General features: G+C 44.4%; 1 protein-coding gene, 1 non-coding gene and 1 pseudogene across 3 annotated transcripts in view; 2 read left to right on the forward strand and 1 right to left on the reverse strand.

Moving 5' to 3' along the window:
- The first annotated feature begins 596 nt into the window (after window positions 1-596).
- The window catches only part of RAB6A (RAB6A, member RAS oncogene family), a 95,414-nt gene continuing 74,686 nt past the window's right edge, over window positions 597-21,324 (forward strand). Inside the window, exon 1 of one of the 2 annotated variants that reach the window (XM_039470863.2) lies at window positions 597-1,166. In XM_039470863.2, coding sequence (XP_039326797.1) covers window positions 1,097-1,166 — 70 coding nt within the window. In that variant the 5' untranslated portion in view covers window positions 597-1,096. The remainder of the gene's footprint in view (window positions 1,167-21,324) is intronic. The other variant, XM_039470862.2, reaches the window with a different exon arrangement.
- On the forward strand, window positions 10,943-11,081 carry LOC120364891 (U4 spliceosomal RNA). Its single transcript, XR_005580011.1, has one exon. It is a non-coding gene; the product is annotated as a U4 spliceosomal RNA (small nuclear RNA).
- Window positions 16,037-16,815, reverse strand: LOC120364621 (ADP-ribosylation factor 1 pseudogene; annotated as a pseudogene).

Here is a 21,324-nt window from a genome sequence, read left to right on the forward strand (position 1 = left end):
ATTTAGTAAGATGCCGTGTGAGGAATTATGATACGGTGGAGAAGGTGGGGTGTGTGCAGAGGTGAAGGACAGATCTGAGGACTGTGAGGCCGGCTGAGGGCTCAAGAAAGAGGCTCCTATTACAAATCTTAGGGCTATAGGCCCCACTCACACTTTTTGGGGTATCATGGTATCATTCCACCTTAGTCCCGGCCCCGCCTCAGCTTCACCTTTCTTCCGCCTCCGCCCCATCCCTTCCCCTTCTCTTCCCTCCCTTCTTTTTCCTCTCTCCCCAGGCTGAGAAGCGCCACACTTCGTATGGCCGCCACCGTGCTCTGCTTTCCACTGCTCGAGGGCTGCGCGCGCTCTCATGCCGCCACCTCACTCGCGTGTCGGCCCGCCCTCAGCCTATTCCGATTGGCTTAGTATGTAAGTGACGTAAGGGCTCTATCCACCCGCTAACTTATCCCTGGTTTGCCCCGCCTCCCCCTGGCTTCTGACGCGAGTCAGAAGAACCTGCCCCGCCGCCGCCTCACGGGAGGAAGGCGTCCAAACTAGGAAGGCGATGGCGGTGGCGGTGGCGGGGGCGCGCACGCACGCACGTACGCCAGCGGCCGGCGGGGCAGCAGGCTCGCGCCCGGGCTCGCCCCGCGCCGCGCCAGAGGCTCGCGCACTCAGCAGGTTGGGCTGCGGCGGCGGCGGCGGCAGCTGTGGAAGCTGAGGCGCTGTGCGTGAGAGGTTCCAGACACGTCTTCGGTTCCGGCTCCGCCACCCTCCGCCTCTCTCACCCAGGTCTCGGAGCTGGGCGCTGAAGGAGGGAACGGCCGTAGCCTTGGGAAGCCTGAGCACACCCCTGGCTCCTGCCGACACCGCCCTCCTTCCCTTCCCAGCCGCGGGCCTCGCTCAGTGCTAGGCGACTCTGCGGGGAGGCGGCGGCGGCGGCTGCCAGTCTGTGGAGAGTCCTGCTGCCCTCCAGCCCTGCTCCTCCGGCGGGCCCTGCAGGGGCCGAGAGAGCTCGGCGCCCGCCCTTCCGCTCGCCTTTTTCGTCAGCGGGTTGGAGCAGCGTCGGTCCGGGAGGTCTCTGGGCTGAGGCGGCGGCAGCTCCTCTGCTTCCACCATGTCCGCGGGCGGAGACTTCGGGAATCCGCTGAGGAAATTCAAGCTGGTGTTCCTGGGGGAGCAGAGCGGTGAGTGCGTGGCTCCCCCACTCCTGGCAGCTGGCCGCAGCGTCCCCGCACCGCCCCCGGTGCGGCCCTTCGGTCCGCGGAGGCTCCCTGCTCGCCTCGCGCCGCGCTCGTTGCCACCTCAGCCCTTCCCGATGTGCCCGCCGGTGCCACCGGCCCTCCGCCTGGATTCGTCCGTCGAGTTTTTACCCTGCTCCCCGGGCTTTTCGATCCCTGACTCGCCGTCTCCGTTCTCCGCAGCCCGGCCATCTCCGGTCGATCTGCCCTCCCTCCCCAGCCCTCACCCCGCCCAGCCTCTTGTCCATCCCTTTCTTCCTCCGGTCTCCGTCGTCTCCCCTACCCCGGCCTTCTTTCTCGAGCCCCACCCTTATTCTTTGCCCTTTTCCCAGTTCCTCGGCTCCGTGAGGCCCACTCAGGAAAGCTCCACTCCTGAGAGCGGGCCCTCTTCAACCTTGGCCAAGGAGGGTGGGATCTGGGCGTTGTTTTCCCCAGAGGCTTGGCCCTGAGAAGTGCTGCTGTCGTGGAAGGTGGGAAGCGGGGTGGTCGTAGAAAAAAAAATATTACATGGTTTTCACCTGAGTGGGAAATCAGTCTGGAGGAAAACATCTGAATTGGAGGCGACTTGAGCATGGGGGTAGTTGGGGGTGAAAAGGATAGCGTCGGCAGAAGAGATTTTTGCCCTTTCGGTTAAATTGGGCTGTGGCTTGTCGGAAAACCTCATTTTGTTCTCCTGACTTTTCATCACTGACAGTTTTTTTTTGGCAGTGTTGATTTTTCAATCTCTGCCAGATGCTATGTCATGATCATTTTACTTGGAATTTTTCTCATCTCACCTCTCCTTTTTCTCGTTTCAACATGAAGCAGCGTTTGAGTGTCATGGTGGTACAAATGGGAATTACTGGGGAAATGTTAATTATTCATTTCTTCTTATTTTCCAATGATAGATATATTGAGGATTCATGAGAGAGAAGGCTTGGAATAACAAATATCTTTGTTTTCTCGGATTTCCTTTGGAAAATGGAGTAGAGTAGGAATAGACTAATCATCTAGTTATCTGAATTAGATTTACACATGATTTGGGCTATGATTCTTTTATGCTTAATATTTCGTACTATCTGATGAGTGAAGTTGTTATGTCATTTACCTGGTCAGGTTCTGTTATCACTGTACTTTTGTATTAGATACAAGATTCTAATTTTGTGATGGTTATTTCTACGATTACTTCGTGTAGTAATTCCAGTTTTCTACTGTAGTATGCAAACTTGACACTCTGCAGTTCAGAGATGATTACCCTCCTTTGTTTTTCTCACACTTTTCATGACCATCTTTAAAATTCAGACATTGAGATATTCGTTCTGAGTCATCAAACATTGAATTCCTGCTAGGTGTTTTAGGTGAGGTTATAGAAAACATTAGATATTTGTTTCGACTGGAAGGCATATAAGTGATATAAATTCATAGATTTTATTACTACTTTGAACTACTTATACTAATTTGTATGCCATGACAGGTTAATATTCTTGAAAAATTGCCTCCAGTTAGAACTAGGAAATAATTTTTCTTCTTTCATATGTAGATTATCCTCCCCTCCTCCCTTTTGGAAAAAAAAATCCAATCTCCCTCTGTTTTGCTTATATATTTTCCTGAAGTAAGTATAAACTTGTGTCTTCAGGTGAGTAACTTGGTAGAACCTATGGAGTTGATTCTGGTCCAGCTATTATATGTCAACTTCAGGTTAGTTCTCAAAGATAAACTATAGTTTATTAGTCATTACTGATAAAAAGGATCCAAAGTGCTTATTGTGCATTCTAGGGGTATTATTGCCTTCCTTATGTTGTGATGCACAGCTATTTAGTTTGCATAAAAAACCCATTAATCTCCCTGTCTAAAAAGATTTTAGCATGAATGGAGAGCTTAATTTCCTATCTTCAGGTTTCCTTTGAATTTTTTATTTGTGTATGTTCTAATTCATAATGAAGAGTTTTAAGGCTTCTGATTGCTTACCTTGTTCAAGCCTCTACTACTCTTCCCCCTCCATTACTAAAGCTTGATTAGATTTTTTTGTAATAGACATCGTTTTTTTGAACAGTTTTAGACTTACAGAAAAATTGAAAAGATTGCGCAGAGTTCCCATATACCCACACATCTAGTTTACCCTCTTGTTAACATCTTGCATTAGTGTGGCACATTTGCTACAATTAATGAATTAATATTGGTATGTTATTATTAAGTCCATAGTTTATTCAGATTTTTAGTTTTAACCCAATGTACTTTTTCATTCAATTCATGATATGAAGTTAATTATCTTTTGAGGTTACTATATTGCCAAGTAATGCCATTCAGTAGCTTTGACAATGAAAGATTGATCTCTGTTTTCATGGTCAGTGTCTATAGTTTTCTTATGTGTTAGTAGAGATCTGTAGACTCTATGTCGTTTTGACGTAACTCTTCATGAATTACTTATTTTTAAGTCTGTTAGAATTCCACAATCCAGCTTTCAAACACTATACTCTGGCAAAGCCTTGTTTTGTTCCTTAATAGCATTTGCCTCATTTATAGTTATCTGATTTTTTTGGGTGTTTATTTCCCACAAAAGAATACAAATCCCATGAAGATAAAAACTATTACCTTTTTTGTTCATTGTATCCCCATTACCTAGCATAGTACCAGGCTCATAGTAGCTGCTGAGACATGTTGGGTGAATGAATGATGGCTGAATCTAATAATAACCAAAGCTAGTAGCCTATATTACAGTTTTTGCCATGTTGAAGTTCACATTTTTTCCTTTTGCAACTGATAATTTAACAACACTTAAACTTACGTCATTTGATTGTATATGGAAATATATCAGACACTTAAGAGAGTGGAGAAACCAATCATTTAGAGACCCAACCATTTTATTTGAAAAATAGGACTGACCTGAATCTTGTACTTTTTTTCTTGAGTTGAACAAAACTAGCCTTCCTTTGTTAAAGTTGTTAAATTATTTGCTGTTAATATAACACATGAAAAGTATTCAAATTATACTAATGATGTGCTCATATACTCATGGAACTGATTTGAATTTAGGTTTTATTTGGCTTATCAAAAATTTAAGATGCTAGGGTGGGCATGGTGGCTCACACCTGTAATTCCAGCACTTTGGGAGGCCGAGGTGGGTGGGTAGATTCTCTGAGGTCAGGAGTTCAAGACCAGCCTGGCCAACATGGTGAAACCATGTCTCTTTAAAAAAAATGTGTGTGTGTGTGTGTGTGTGTGTGTGTATGTATATAGGGGTGTGTGTGTGTGTGTGTGTGTGTATATATATATACACACACATACATACATACATACATATGTATATGATACTATGCTCTGTAATGAAAATGAACTGTGTCAGTTACATGAAGCAGATTGGGTTAATGACATTAATCTTGACCTTGGATACATTCTTACAGTTTAATAAAGGAATGTTAAGCTGGGCACGGTGGCTCACGCCTGTAATCCCAGCACTTTGGGAGGCTGAGACAGGTAGATCATCTGAGGTCAGGAGTTCGAGACCAGCCTGGCCAATGTGGCTAAACCCCATCTCTATTAAAAAGACAAACATTAGCTGGGCATGGTTGTGTGTGCCTGTAATCCTAGCTACTAAGGAGGGTGAGGCAGGAGAATAGCTCGAATCTGGAAGGTGGAGGTTGCAGTGAGCCAAGATCTCCCCACTGCACTCCAGCTTGGGCCTCAGAGCGAGACTCTCTCTTACAGTTGTGTATTTCAACATTCTTTTATTTATGAGACTATGACCCATAAATATTTTTTGGAGATGCTGTCTCATAAATAAATAAATAAAAGAATGTTGAAATATACAACTGTAAGTTTCCTTGAGCAGTCTCTTGTGTTATGACCTCTTCCTATTGTCTTGAGATGCAGAGGCACTTTTAGTAATGTCACTCAGTGGTTTACAGTAGAAAATTTTATATATATATATATATATATATATATATATGTTACCAATTATAAATTAGGAGATGTAATGGCAGAGAGAAGTGCATACTTAGTCTGCTACTGCTTTTTCCCCTGTATATTGCCTTTTTTTCTCCTACATCAATTCTGATCAAATTGCAATATGTTAGATAAGGAAAAGATATCTTACTGTCAGAGACCAGGAGTACTGACCAGTTGTTTTTCTTTTGACACAGGATCTGGCTCTGTCACTCAGGCTGGAGTGCAGTGGTGCCTTCTTGGCTCACTGCACTCTCTGCCTCCCAGGCTCAAGTGAGTCTCCCAAGTAGCCCGGACTACAGGCTAATCTTGTATTGTTTTATAGAGATGGGGTTTACCATGTTGCCCAGGCTGGTCTCAAACTCTTGAGCTGGAGAGATCCTCCCGCCTTAGCCTCCCAAAATGCTGGGATTATAGGTGTGAGCCACCACACCCGGCCAGTACTAAACATTTTTTATTGGCTAGATCGGTGGTTTTTAAACTTTTTTTCCCCAAGACCTCTTTCTGCTCTTGTAAATTTTTGAGGATCCTAAATAACTCTGTTAATGTAGTTGTTGTTCTTCCTCCTCTTTCTCTTCTTCCTCTTCCTCCTCCCCATCCTCTTCCTCCTCTTCCTTCTCCTCCTCTTCCTCCTCCTCTTGTTCTTTTCTTCTTCTTCTTCCCCCTCCTCTTCTTCCTCTTCCTTTTCGCTTCCCTCTCCCTTCCCCCTTCCTTCTCCCTTCTCCCTTCCCTCTGCCTTCCCCCTTTCCCCTTCTCCTTTCCTTCCCCCTTTCCTCTTCCTTCTTTCTTCCTCCTTCCACCTTCTCCTGGGATGCAGTGACTGTTCACAGGGCCGATCATGGCCCACTGCAGCCTTGTCTTAAGCTCTTCTCCTGCCTCACACTCCTTAGTAGCTGGAACTATAGGCACATGCCACTGTGCCTGGCTTTTGTTTATGTAGTTCATATCAACATTTACTGTACTGAAAACAGAAAATTTAAAAATATTTAATAGATTAAAAAATAATAGGGCTGAATGCGGTGGCTCACGCTTATAATCCCAGCACTTTGGGAGGCCGAGGCAGGCAGATCACTTGAGGCTAGGAGTTTGAGACCAGCCTAGCCAATATGGTGAAACCCCTTCTCTACTGAAAATACAAAAAAAATTAGCCAGGTGTGGTAGCGGGCACCTGTAAAACCAGCTACTTAGGAGGCTGAGGCAGGAGAATTGCTTGAACCTGGGAGGCGGAGGTTTCAGTAAGCCAAGATTGTGCCTTTGCATTCCAGCCTGGGCAACAAGAGCGAAACCCTGTCGTGAATAAATAATTAATTAATTAAATAAAATAATAGTAATAAACCCATTGTATGTTAACATATATATATATATTTTTGACAGTCTCCCTCTGTTGCCCATGCTGGAGTGAGTGCCTCCCGGGTTCAAGCGATTCTCATGCCTCAGCCTCCTGAGTAGCTGGGACCACAGGCACACAGCACCATGCCTGGTAAATTTTTACTTTTTTTTTTTTTTTAATGTATCTTTCTTGACGATGCAAAGGCCATGCCTGGTTAATTTTTTGTCTTTTTAGTAGAGACAGGGTTTTGCTGTGTTGGCCAGGCTGATCTCAAACTCCTGGCCTCAAGTGACCTTCCTGCCTTGGCCTCCCAAAGTACTGGGATTACAGGCATGAGCCACCATGCCCAGCTTTCATGTTAACATCATTTTTGAAATGAAAAATAACTATTTTCCAGACAGAGATTTAGTGAGAGTGGCATTGTTTTACATACTTGCAATCTCTGTAATACCTGACTTAATAGAAGACAATTGGATTCTCATAGCTGCTTATGCATTCAATCCTGTAATATTACACATTGTATAGGCACTGGGAAACTCCATAATACATTGCAAGAGGATAAGAGTGAAAAAATCAAATAACATTTTTTTTTTTTTTTTTTTTTTTTAGACGGAGTTTCGCTCTCGTTACCCAGGCTGGAGTGCAATGGCGCGATCTCGGCTCACCGCAACCTCCGCCTCCTGGGTTCAGGCAATTCTCCTGCCTCAGCCTCCTGAGTAGCTGGGATTACAGGCATGCGCCACCACACCCAGCTAATTTTTTGTATTTTTAGTAGAGACGGGGTTTCACCATTTTGACCAGGATGGTCTCGATCTCCTGACCTCGTGATCCACCTGCCTCAGCCTCCCAAAGTGCTGGGATTACAGGCTTGAGCCACCGCGCCCGGATTAAATAACATCTTTTTTAAAAAAATATTTATTTATTTTCCTCAAAACATGCCACTTTAAATAACATCTTAATATTATGAAAATGGTTTTGAGGCCGGGCGCGGTGGCTCAAGCCTGTAATCCCAGCACTTTGGGAGGCTGAGGCGGGTGGATCACGAGGTCAAGAGATCGAGACCATCCTGGTCAACATGGTGAAACCCTGTCTCTACTAAAAATACAAAAAACTAGCTGGGCGTGGCGGCGCGTGCCTGTAATCCCAGCTACTCAGGAGGCTGAGGCAGGAGAATTGCCTGAACCCAGGAGGCGGAGGTTGCGGTGAGCCGAGATCGCGCCATTGCACTCCAGCCTGGGTAACGAGAGCGAAACTCCGTCTCAAAAAAAAAAAAAAAAAAAAAAAAAAAAAAGAAAATGGTTTTGACATCCAGGAGTTCGTGGACCTCCTGAAGGGTATTGGAAGATCCCAAGGGGTCAGTGGACCACTCTTTGTAAACTGCTGGGTTAGGTAATATCAAGCCAATTGTATCTCCTATTATCATGTTGCCAGTTTTTCATATCTTGTTCTGAAGCCTTAAAACTAAACAGTAGAGTTAATGATTTAGAGCACTAGAGGACTAGTAGAGATGGAGAGTGAATACAGGTTTTATGTTTTAGCAGTGGCTACTAACCTTTGGCAGATTACTCAACATCTCTTTATGTTTCATTTTTCTTATCTATAAGATAAAGATAATAGACGTATCGTAGAGTTATTGCGTAGTTTAAACTAGTCAAATATGGCAAAACATTTAGAAGAGTGCCAGGCACATGAGAAGTGCTCAGTAAGTATTTTAATTTAACAAATGTTTATTGAAAATTGCTAGTGTCAGGTGGTTTGGTGCCTACTCTTTTTTTTTTTTTTTTTTTTTTTTGAGACGGAGTTTCGCTCTTGTTACCCAGGCTGGAGTGCAATGGCGCGATCTCGGCTCACCGCAACCTCTGCCTCCTGGGTTCAGGCAATTCTCCTGCCTCAGCCTCCTGAGTGGCTGGGATTACAGGCACATGCCACCATGCCCAGCTAATTTTTAGTATTTTTAGTAGAGATGGGGTTTCACCATGTTGACCAGGATGGTCTCGATCTCTTGACCTCGTGATCCACCCGCCTCGGCCTCCCAAAGTGCTGGGATTACAGGCTTGAGCCACCGCGCCCGGCCTGGTGCCTACTCTTAAGAAATTTCCATTTTGTCAGGGAAGAAATATACAATACCTAATACTGTATAGTATGATAGTGCAGCTGCTTTTAAAAGTAGAGCTAAGGCTGGGTGTGGTAGCTTACACCTATAATTCCAGCACTTTGGGAGGCTGATCGCTTGAGGTAAGGAGTTGGAGACCATTCTGGCCAACATGGTGAAACCCTGTCTCTACCAAAAATATAAAAAATTAGCTGGGCATGATGGTGTAATCCCATCTATTTGGGAGGCTGAGGCAGGAGAATCACTTGAACCCGGGATGCAAAGGTTACAGTGAGCCGAGATCACTCCATTACACTCCAGCCTGGGTGACAGAGCGAGACTGCATCTCAAAAAAAAAAAAAAAAAAAGTAGAACTTAAAGCTACATAGGAGTAATGCAAGCATTGAGTTTTAGGGAAGGGACCTTTACTAATAGTTTAAGCCTATTTAGTTGAAATTCTTGAATTGGAGCATTCCAAAGTTAGGGAAGACTGAGAGAATATCTAATCCATTTGTCTTAGAGTTTTAAACTGGGCCACTCTTTATTTTTCTCTACCTTCATTTTTAGTGGGTAATATAATTACATATTTCATAAATCAAAATTATATAAAAATACATACTATGAGAAAATTTACTTCTATTCCTGTGACCCTGTTTTCTACCCTGCTTTTTTCTTTTCTTTTTTTTTTTTGAAATTGAGTTTCACTTTTATCACCCAGGCTGGAGTGCAGTGGCACAATAGTGGCTCACTGCAACCTCTGTGTCCTGGGTTCAAGCGATTCTCCTGCCTCAGCCTCCCAAGTAGCTGGTTTTACAGGCGCCTGCCACCACACCCATCTAATTTTTGTATTTTTAGTAGATACGGGGTTTCACCATGTTGGCCAGGTTGGTCTCAAACTCCTGACCTCAGGTGATCCACCTGCCTCAGCCTCCCAAAGTTCTGGGATTACAGGTGTGAGCCACCATGCCTGGCCCATCTTGTTTCTTTTTTAGTAATTATATATATTAGTTTCTTCTGTATAGTCCAGGGTTTCTACAAGCAAATATGAATATAGTTTTTCTTTTTTTGAGATAGAGTCTCACTGTGTCACCCAGTCTGGAGTGCGATGGTACAGTATCAGGTCCCTGCAACCTCTGTATCCTAGGTTCAAGCAGTTCTCCTGCCTCAGCCTCCCGAGTAGCTGAGACTACAAGCCCGTGTCACCATACCCAGCTACTTTTTTTGTATTTTTAGTAGAGACCGGGTTTCACGGTGCTGGCCAGACTGGTCTTTAACTCCTGACCTCGTGATCTGCCCACATTGGAAGGGCTGGGATTACAGATGTGAGCTACTGCGCCTGGCCTGAATATAATTTCTTCTTTTTTTTTTGAGACCAAGTTTCTTTCTTGTCACTCAGGCTAGAGTGCAATGGTGCGTTCTCGACTCACTGCAACCTGCCCCTCCTGGGATCATGAGATTCTCTTGCCTCAGCCTTCTGAGTACCAGGGATTATAGGCGCTCGCCACCATGCCTGGCTATTTTTGTATTTTTGTATTTTTTTTTTTTTGCGACGGAGTTTCACTCTTGTTACCCAGGCTGGAGTGCAATGGCACGATCTTGGCTCACCGCAACCTCCGCCTCCTGGGTTCAGGCAATTCTCCTGCCTCAGCCTTCTGAGTAGCTGGGATTACAGGCACGTGCCACCATGCCCAGCTTATTTTTTGTATTTTTTTTAGTAGAGACGGGGTTTCACCATGTTGACCAGGATGGTCTCGATCTCTTGACCTCGTGATCCACCCGCCTCAGCCTCCCAAAGTGCTGGGATTACAGGCTTGAGCCACCGCGCCCGGCCTATTTTTGTATTTTTAGTAGAGACGAGATTTTACCGTGTTGGCCAGGCTGGTCTTGAACTCCTGGCCTCAGGTGATCCGTCCACCTCAGCCTCTGAAAGTACTGGCATTACAGGTGTGAGCCACCACGCTGGGCCTTATTCTCTTTTTCCTTACATAAAATGTGTCAGATTTTTTTTCACTTAACAGCATATCCTATAAGTACATATGAAAAGATCTCTAGGATATTAGTACATATTAGTACATGGCTTTCCCATTCTTTTTTCTAAAATAAATTTTATTTTGGAGTAGTTCCAGATTCACAGAAAAATTGGATAGTACAGTTTTCATACACCCTATACCTAGTTTTCCTCTATTAATACCTTTTTTTCTTTTTTTTGTAGAGTCTTGCTCTATCGCCCAGGCTGGAGTACAGTGGCATGATCTCAGCTCACTGCAACCTCCGCCTCCCAGGTTCAAGCAGTTCCCTGCCTCCCAAGTAGCTGGGATTACAGGTGCCTGCCACCATGCTCTGCTAATTTTTATATTTTTAGTAGAGATGGGGTTTCACAGCTTTGTGCAGTGGCAGTATTGTAGCCAATGAGGTTTAGCCGAGGCGCGATTGTTGCTAATTGAAAACTTTTCCCAATACCCCGCCATGACGACTTGAAATATAGTCAGCGTTGGCAATTTTTGGCAGTCTATGGAGAACTGAATCATTAAAAAAAAAAAAAAAAAAAAAGAGATGGGGTTTCACTATCTTGTCCAGGCTGGTCTTGAACTCCTGACCTCGTGATCCACCCACCTTGGCCTCCCAAAATGCTGGTATTACAGGGATGAGCCACTGCACCCAACCGTAACACCTTTCATGTATGATATATTTTTCACATTAATGAACCAATAGTGATTCATTATTATTTACTCAAGGCCATATTTTATTCATATTTCTTTAGGTGGTTTTTTTTTTTTTTTTTTTTTTTTTTTGAGACAAGGTCTCACTCTGTTGTCCAGGATGGAGTGGAGTGGCCAATCTTGGTTCACTGCACAATCACTCCCAGGATCAAGTGATTCTCATGCCTCAGCCTCCTGAATAACAGGAACTACAAGTGCACACCATCACACCTGTCTGATTTTTGTATTTTTAATAGAGACAGGGTTTTGCTGTGTTGGTCAGGCTGGTCTCCAACTCCTGACCTCAGGCCATCCACCTACCTGTACCTTTCATTTAATGAATGAGTTAATTAACACTCTTTGAAATGATAAGGCCCTCTTTGAAATGATAAGGCCCGGAGCGGTGTCTTATGCCCCTTATCCTAGCAATTTGGGAGACTGAGGCTGGGTGGATCACATGAGCTCAGGAATTCGAGATGAGCCTGGGCAACATGGCAAAATGCCATATCTACCAAAAATAGAAAAATAGCTGGGCTTGGTAGTGCACGCCTGTGGTCTCACACCACTGCACTCCAGGCTGGGTGACAGAGTAAGTCCCCGGCTCAAAAAAAGAAAAGAAAAATTAAAATGATAGCAGAAAAAAATAATAGAATGGAAGAAAGTTGAGAAAAGTCTTAAATGAGAATTAAAACAGAAGCATAAGAAAATAGAAAAGAGACCAGATGAAATAAAATCAGGAAGTCTAATAAAATGTCCAAACAACGTGAGGTGGTGCATGCCTGTAATTCCAGAGTCAGAAGGCTGAGGCATGAGAATCACTTGAGGCCAGGAGTTGAAAACCAGCCTGGTAACACAGCAAGATCTTGTTGCTGAAAAAAAAATTTTTTTTTATCAGCCAGGGGCAATGACACATGCCTCTAATCCCAAATATTCCAGAGGCTGAGGTGGGAGGATCACTTGAACCCAGGAGCTCAAGGTTGTGGTGAGCTATAATGGCACCCATGTGCTGAAGCCTGGGTGAGAGAGCAAGACCCCATTTTTTTTTTTTTTTTTTTTTTTTTGAGAGCGAGTCTTACCTTCTTGCCTAGGCTGGAGTGCAATGGCACGATCTCGGCTGACTGCAACCTCTGCCTCCTGGGTTCAAGCAGTTCTCCTGCTTCAGCCTCCTGAGTAGCTGAGATTACAGTCGAGTGACACCATGCCCAGCTAATTTTTTGTGTTTTTTAGTAGAGATGGGGTTTCACCATGTTTCCCAGGCTGGTCTTGAACTCCTGATCGTAGTCGATCCACTTGGCCTCCTAAAGTGCTAAGATTACAGGCATGTGCCACCCATACCTGGCCTAGTGCTCAACTCTTAAATAGAAGCAAATAGCCAAGAAACATTAGTTTTTTGAAGACCACATCAAACAGAAAATAGAGATTCACCAGCCTCAGCCTCCCAAAGTACTGGGATTACAGGCTTGAGCCACCGCAGCTGGCCAACAATTTTTTAAGCTCTTGTGTGGGTTTGTGGGTCTTTACCGCAGAATGATCTTGTGGAGTTCCTTTTTGGGAGTCTCTGATGTTAGGTCTTTTAAGTGTTTGTGCTGGTCAGATTCCCTAAAGCAGAATTACTCATTGCCCTGCTGGAGAGACTCTTGGTTGTCAGTGTTCTTGGAGCTGAATGGAGAGAGGGTTTGAAGTCATAACATACAGTAAGTAGATTTGGTCTCCTTGTTGTTAATATTGTTTGTACTCTGTCCCTCAATTCTACCTTGTAATCCCTAGTCCAGAAACCCTGTTTTTCTTTCTGAGCAGCATTCTGATCAGATGGACGAGGGACCCAGCTGTGCAGAACAGAAGAGAGGATAGAAGAGAGTGTTAATCTACTTGTTAAATAGACTTTTATCCCTTCCTTCTGTTTTTAGCTCCATCTTCACCTTTATTTCTAGATGTACTTGGCCTGGACAATTCCTAAGCCAGTGGGGGTTCTGTGGTCCAAATCAGCTTTCTCAGTTTGCCCCATTGTCGGTTTAAAATTGATCATTATTGAGACTGTTACGTCAATTACTACTTTTCCATTTGCTTTCTACCTTCTAACTTGGATGATTTAGGTTTTCTTAGAAGCAACACTTATGTTAAGTACACCACAGCCCTGAACTCCTGGGTTCAAGTGATCCTTCTGCCTTGGACTCCTCAGTGGCTGGGACTAGGCTCTCTTCTTTTTTAAAAGTACATTTTGGCTGGGGGGCATGGTGGCTCACACCTGTAATCCCAGCACTTTGGGAGACTGAGGCAGGATTGCTTGAGGCCAGGAGTTCAAGCCAGCCTGGGCAACATAGTGAGACCCTATCTTTCCAAAATATAAAAAAATTAGGTATGGTGGCACATGCCTATAGTCCCAGCTGCTTGGGAGGCTGGCTTGAGCCTAGGAGGTCATCCTTGGATGCTGAGTCTTAATTGTGTCACCTCATTCTATCCTGGGCAACAGAGCAAGACCCTGTCTCAAAAAAAAAAAAAGTATATTTTATAAAATTAAAACCAACTTAGTTACCCCGTATTCATACTAGCATTCACAATAGCCAAAAGGTAGAGGTTAATGAGTATCCATCCATAGATAAATGAATAAACAAAATTTGACACATGTATACAATGGAATATTAGCTTTAAAAAGGAAGGAAATTGCCGGACAGGTGGATCACCTTGAGTCAGGAGTTTGAGACCAGACTGGCCAATGTGGTGAGACTCCTTCTCGACTAAAAACAAAAATTAGCCGGGCAGTTGGTGCATGCCTGTAATTTCAGCTACTACGGGGGTTGAGGCAGGAGGATCACTTGAACCTGGGAGGCAGAGGTTGCAGTGAGCCGAAATCGTGCCATTGTACTCTAGTCTGGACAACAGAATGAGACTCAATCTCAAAAAAAAAAAAAAATTGGAAATCTTGGCCTGGTGTGGGGGCTCACGCCTGTCATCCCAACAGTTTGGAAGGTGAAGGTGTGAGGATCGCCTGAGACTAGGAGTTTGAGACCAGCTTGGCCAACGTGGAGAAACCCTGCCTCTACTAAAAATAAAAAAATTAGCTGGGTGTGGTGGCACGTGTCTGTAATCCCAGCTGTTCTGGAGACTAAGGCAGGAGAATCATTTGAACCTAGGAGGCAGAGGTTGCAGTGAGCTGGCATCATGCCGCTGCACTCTAGCCTGGGCGACAGAGCACAACTCTGTCTAAAAAAAAAAAAAAAGGGAGGCAGGGGAAGGAAATCTGACACATGCTATACAGTATACAGTGTGGATGAACCTTGACAACTTTATGCTGAGTGAAATAAGGCAGTCACAAAAGGATAAATATTTTACAATTTTTAAAATTAGTAAGTACTAAATAAACCTTTGTTATTCTGTCCATTGTGAGATTGAATAAAACCTTGCCAAAGCATCCCAACAGACTTCTCTTTTGAGATGAAATCCAAGGCCCATTGTGGTGGCTCACGCCTGATAATCCAAGCACTTTGGAGGCCAAGGCGGGCGGATCACCTGAGGTCGGGAGTTTAAGACCAGCCTGACCAACATGGTGAAATCTCGTCTTTGGAAAAAAAAAAAAAAGAGATGAGATCCAGACTCTCTTGTCTGAGTTAAAGCCTTTCATAGTCTGGCTTCTACCTTCCAATCTCTTACTTCTCACTTATCTCACTTCCTATCTCACTTATTTCTAACACTAATCTTTACCTGTTATTACAAGGCAGCTTTTTTAAAAAATTATTTTTTTCTTTTTTTTTTTTTAATAGTTAAGAGATTTTATTCTAATAGCTATAATTACAGTGCTTGTTTGTCGAAATGAAAACTGAAAACAAGTATATAAAACAGTTGATTACTGATCGTGTATTGAAAGCAGTAAGAGGTTCCATGACACCAAATAGACCAGTTCTGAGATTTCCCCAAGATAAATTCAACAGCTCTAGCTTCTTCACTGTTTATCAAAATACAAAAGAAAAAAGTAGAGATTGTCTTTTTTGTTGGCAAATTGGACCCTTGCAGTTTGAGGGAAACAAAGCTGTATCACACACGGAGGTGGGGTGCTCCTGAGGGGCTGTGGATCTAGGCGGACCACCTGCCCAGCTTTCACGCGCTCCTGCTGGTGAGGCCCCAGACATCCTGCCAAAGTGTGTGAGCAAGCACGAGTACTGGGGACGACGGACTCACTCTGGCCACATGCTGACGGAGGGACAGGTGGGGCCCTGCCTCCCATAGGCTGCCTGAAGGTTGGTGGGGCGGCCTGTGGGAGAGTGGGGCGGTTGTGGGCTCCCAGCCTGGCCCCTGTGAACCATGGGGGCACAGGGACAAGCACATGGCTATGAAATGCAGGGTGACCCAAGGACAAGCAAGTTGCACGGATCTCTATTATGACCATGCAGAATTGATTGTGGTCTGCCATGCTGCCGCCTCATGTTCCCAAGGGGAACAGCCAGGCTGGTGACTGGCATTCAGGCCATAACTGCAAATCTGTGCTAGGTAGGGTCTCCCTTCTATGTGTTCAAGTGTTCTCGACTTGGATTTTTAACTGTTTAAAAAAATACACTGAATTTGGGTTAAAAACCAACCACCAAAATGGATTTCAACACAGCTCTAAAGTCAAGAGTGTGCCTGGCCTTCCCAACATAGCAACTCCTGGAGGCCAGGTGCCCACAGGCCTACATCCCCTCTCAGTACTGAACAGTGAGTTGATTTTTCTTTTTACAATAAAAAAAGTTGAGTAATATTGCGTAGGAGTACCAGAAACTGCCTCATTGGAAACAAAAACTATTTACATTAAATAAAAAGCCTGGCTGCAGACTGCATCTGCCACATTTACAGCATGGTGCGATGCACATGGTAACCAAACCACGGAGGCAGCTTCTGGCACATGGTAACCAAACCACGGAGGCAGCTTCTGGCACTTATACCATGAGCCGCATGTTTGCCACATGAGAGTAAAGCAGAGGGTGAGAGGAGTGAGAGGGAGGGGGATCGCATTCACTTCTGATTCCCAGTCCAGTCCTTCATAGAGCCCTTTGCTGCTGGTGGTGCAGGTGGCCTGAATGTACCAGTTCCTGTGGTGTAGGAAGTGCAGCCCCAGCTTGTCTGTGATCTCAGCCGCATTCATGGCGTTGGGGAGGTCCTGCTTGTTGGCGAACACCAAGAGGACAGCATCCTGGAGCTTGTCCTCAGCCAGCATCCTCATGAGCTCCTCATGGGCCTCGTTCATGCACCCTCTGTCGTTGATGTCCACCACGAAGATCAGGCCTTGTGTGTTCTGGAAGTAGTGGTGCCACAGAGGCCGTATCTTGTCCTGGCCACCAACATCCCACACAGTGAAGCTCATATTCTTGTACTTCACGGTTTCCGTATTGAAGCCTATGGTGGGAATGGTGGTCACAATCTCGCCCAGCTTAATCTTGTACAGGATCATGGTCTTCCTCGCAGCATCCAGGCCCACCATGAGGATGCGCATTTTGTTTTTGCCAAAAAGGCCCTTGAAGAGGTTGGCAAAGATGTTCCCCATGCTTGTGGACAGGTAGAAGGACAGTGGCCAGGGACACCTCAGTGGCTGCTGCGCTGATCTAGATGTTGGTTTTGCTCCACTTATTTTTTAAAATATGTTTTAATTAGAGACAAGATACATTGCCCAGGCTGGCCTTGAACTCCTGAGCTCAAGTGATCCTCCTGCCTCAACCTCCCGAATAGCTGGGACTCCAGGCGTATGTCACCACACCCTGCCAGTTGGTTTTTTTCTTATGTCAGGGTCTTGCTCTGTTGCCCAGGCTGGAGTGTAGTGGTGTGATCATAGCTCACTGTATCCTCAAGTTCTTTCCTGGGTTTAAGCATTCTTCCTGGCTTAGCCTCCTGAGTAGCAAGGACTACAGGCACATACCACCACACCTGGCTGACTTTTAAGTTATTTCATAGAGATAGCTCTTGCTTTATTGACCAGGATGGTCTCAAACCCCTGTCCTTGAATGACCCTCTGGCCTCAGCCTCCCAAAAGACTGAGATTACAGTTATGAGCCACTGAGCCCAGCCTAGTTTGGGTTCTTATTGTCGCTAAGGTATATACTGTACAGAACATGTCTCTGCTTTTTATTTTTATTTCAATAGTTCTAGGGAAACAGCTAGTGGGTGTTTGGTTGCATGGAAGAGCGCTTTAGTAGTGATTTATAAGATTTTGGTGTACCTGTCACTTGAGCAGTATATTCTGTACCCAGCGTTTATGTAGTCTTTTTTTTTTTTTTTTTTTTTTTTAAGATGGAGTCTTGCTCTGTCTCCCAGGCTGGAGTGCAGTGGCACAATCTTGGCTTACTGCAACCTCCGCCTCCTGGGTTCAAGCAATTCTCGTGCCTAAGCCTCCCAAGTAGCTGAGGTTATAGGCTTGAGCTACCATGCCCATCTAATTTTTGCATTTGTAGTAGAAATGGGATTTTACCATGTTGGTCAGACTGGTCTCAAACTCTTGACGTCATAATTTGCCTGCCTTGGCCTCCCAAAGTGCTGGAATTACAGGCATGAGCCACTGTGCCTGGCTGTATGTAGTCTTTTATCCCCCCTCACTTCCCCCCCCCGAGTTCCCGAAGTCCATTATATCGTTATTTATTTATTTATTTATAGAGAAGGGGTTTCACCATGTTGGCCAGGCTGATCTTGAACTCCTGACCTCAGGTGGTCCACCCACCTCGGCCTCCCAAAATGCTGGGATTACGGGCTTGAACCACTGTGCTCAGCCCATTATATCATTCTTTTGCCTTTGTGTCCTTGTAGCTTAGCTCCTGCTTATAAGTGAGAACATAAAATGTTTGGTTTTCCATTCCTGAGTTACTTCACTTAGAATAATGGTCTCCAGCTCCATCCAGGTTGTTTCAAATGCCATTACTTCATTCCTTTTTATGGCCGAGTAGTGTTTCATGGTAGATGTATACCACATTTTTTTTTTTTTTTTCGTTTTGAGGTAGAGTCTTGTTCTGTTGCCCAGGCTGGAATGCAGTGGCATGATCTCAGCTCAGTGCAAGCTCTGCCTCCTGGGTTCCAGAGAGTCTCATGTCTCAGCCTCCCTAGTAGCTGGGATTACAGGTGTGTGTCGCCACACTTGGTTAATTTTTATATTTTTAGTAGAGACGGGATGTCATTATATTAGCCAGGCTGGTCTCAAACTCCTTACCTCAGTTGATCTGCCTGCCTCGGCCTCCCAAAGGGCTGCAATTACAGGCTTCAAGATAGTTTTGGTAGAGTTTTTTGGGAATGAAGGAGGATTCGGAAATAGACAACAGGTATAAATGGCATATTTTAAAAGTGAACGTGTGATTTATTTATTTATTTTTAATTATTATTTTTTGAGACAGAGTCTCACTCTGTTGCCCAGGCAGGAGTAGAGTGGCGCCATCTTGGCTCACTGCAACCTTCACTTCTCAGCTTCAAGTGATTCTCATGCCTCAGCCTCCCAAGTAGCTGAGATTACAGGCTTGTGCCACCATGCCCAGCTAATTTTTGTATATTTGGTAGAGACAGGATTTCACCATATTGACCAGGCTGGTCTCTGACCTCAAGTGATCCACCCACCTTGGCCTCCTAAAGTGCTGGAATCATAGGTGTGAGCCACCATGCCCAGCCTATTTTCTTTTTTAATTTTGCTTTTCTTTTTAAAATCACATCCCCTTCTTATCTATCTTAATAAAAAATTAAAACAAAATAAAATGAAGTTTTTAAGATTTAATTATTTTAGATCAGTTTTAGGTTCGAAGCAAAAGTGAGAGGAACTTATATTTCCTGTTACTGCCTGCCTCTACACATGCATTAACCTCCCCGATAATCAACATCCCCTGCTAGAATGATACATTAGTCAATGAGCTGACATTGACACATCATTAATCACCCAAAGTCCATTGTTTGCATTAGAATTTATTGCTGGTGTTGTATATTCTGTGGGTTTGGACAAGTACATAATGACATGTATCTACCGTTTTATAGTATTAGATGGAATATTTTCACTTCTCTAAGCATCCTCTGCTCTGCCTACTTCTCCCCACTCCCAACCTCTAGCAACCATTGATGTTTTACTATCTCCCCTCAGTTTTGTCTTTTCCAGAATATTATATAGTTGGATCATGTATGCATTCCTTTTCAGATACAGTATTTTCTTTTAATAGTTCACATTTTAGGTTCTGCCATGTCTTTTTATGATTTGATAGCTTATTTCTTTTTAGTGCTGAATAATAATCAATTATACAAATATGCCACAGTTTGTTTATCCTTTCACCTGCTGAAGGACATCTTGATTGCTTTCAAGTTTTGATTTGGCAGTTACAAGTAAAAAAGCAGCTGTAAACATCCATGTGCACACTTTTTCTTTTTTTCTTTTGGTGCAGATTTTTGTGTGTACAGAAGTTTTCAGCTCTTTTAGGTAAATATCAGGAACATGGTTGCCGGATCATATGTTATGAGTAAATTTTGGGCCGGGCGTGATGGATCGTGCCTGTAATCCCATCACTTTGGGAGGCCGAGGCGGGTGGATCACCTGAGGTCAGGAGTTTGAGAATAGCCTGGCCAACATGGTGAAACCCCGTCTCTACTAAAAATACAAAAAGTTAGCCAGGCGTGGTGGTGGGTGCCTGTAGTCCCAGCTACTCGGGAGGCTGAGGCGGGAGAATCTCTCGAGCCTGGGAGTTGGAGATTGCAGTTAGCTGAGATTACACCATTGCACTCCAGCCTAGGTCACAAGAGCGAGACTCTGTCTAAAAAAAAAAAAAAAAAAAAAAAAGTGCATTTTCATTTAATAGTTCACATTTAGGCCGGGCATGGTGGCTCACGCCTGTAATCCCAGCACTTTGGGAGGCCAAGGCGGGTGGATCACGAGGTCAAGAGATCGAGACCATCCTGGTCAACATGGTGAAACCCCGTCTCTACTAAAAAAAATACAAAAAATTAGCTGGGCATGGTGGCGTGTGCCTGTAATCCCAGCTACTCAGGAGGCTGAGGCAGGAGAATTGCCTGAACCCAGGAGGCAGAGGTTGCGGTGAGCCGAGATCGCGCGCCATTGCACTCCAGCCTGGGTAACAAGAGCGAAACTCCGTCTCAAAAAAAAAAAAAAAAGTTCACATTGTAGGTGAACTATTAAATAGGTGAGCTATTTCACTATGAAAGAGTATATCTCATATATTATTTATTTATTTTTTATTGAGACGTAGTCTTGCTCTGTTTCCCAGGCTGGAGTGCAATGGCCTGATCTCAGCTCACTGCAGCCTCTGCCTCCCGGGTTCAAGCTATTCTCACGTCTCAGCCTCCCTAGTAGCTGGAACTACAGGTGCCTACCACCACACCCTGCTAATTTTTGTATTTTTAGTAGAGACGGGGTTTCACCCTATTGGTCAGACTGGTCTCGAACTCCTGACCTCAGGTTATCCACATGCCTTGGCCTCCCAAAGTGCAGGGATTATAGGCATGAGCCATTGCCCCTAGCCTATTTTGTTTTGTAAGGTAAATATTTTTTGTTTTTACTTTGGATGAATCTATTGCATCATGCTAGAAACTCACACTATAGATCTAATAAATATTATGGAGAAATCGCTTTTATTAAAAACAACTTTTGAGCCATAGATAAGAAATTACTTATTTTAACAAATTTTCTCTACAACCAAATTTATTGTCTCCATTTAAAAATATTGTACAAGTGTAATGTAGGGTAATGTATTTTTTGTGTGTTTTTTAAAGACAGAGTCTCACTTTGTCGCCCAGGTTGGACTGCAGTGGCGAGATTTTGGTTCACTATAACCTCCGCCTCCCAGGTTAAAGCAATTCTGCTGCCTCAGCCTCCTTAGTAGCTTGGATTACCGGCGTGTACCACCACATCTGGCTAATTTTGATTTTTAGTAGAGACGACGTTTCACCGTGTTGGCCAGGTTGGTCCCAAACTCCTGAACTCAGGTGATCTGCCTGCCTTGGCCTCCCAAAGTCCTGGGATTACAGGCATGAGCCACTGTGCCCAACCAGCTAGTTGTTTTTGTTTTTGTTTTTGTTTTTTGAGACGGAGTTTTGCTCTTGTTACCCAGGCTGGAGTGTAATGGCACG

The sequence above is a fragment of the Saimiri boliviensis genome, chromosome 6, assembly GCF_048565385.1.
Source record: "Saimiri boliviensis isolate mSaiBol1 chromosome 6, mSaiBol1.pri, whole genome shotgun sequence".
NCBI classification, from domain to species: domain Eukaryota; kingdom Metazoa; phylum Chordata; class Mammalia; order Primates; family Cebidae; genus Saimiri; species Saimiri boliviensis.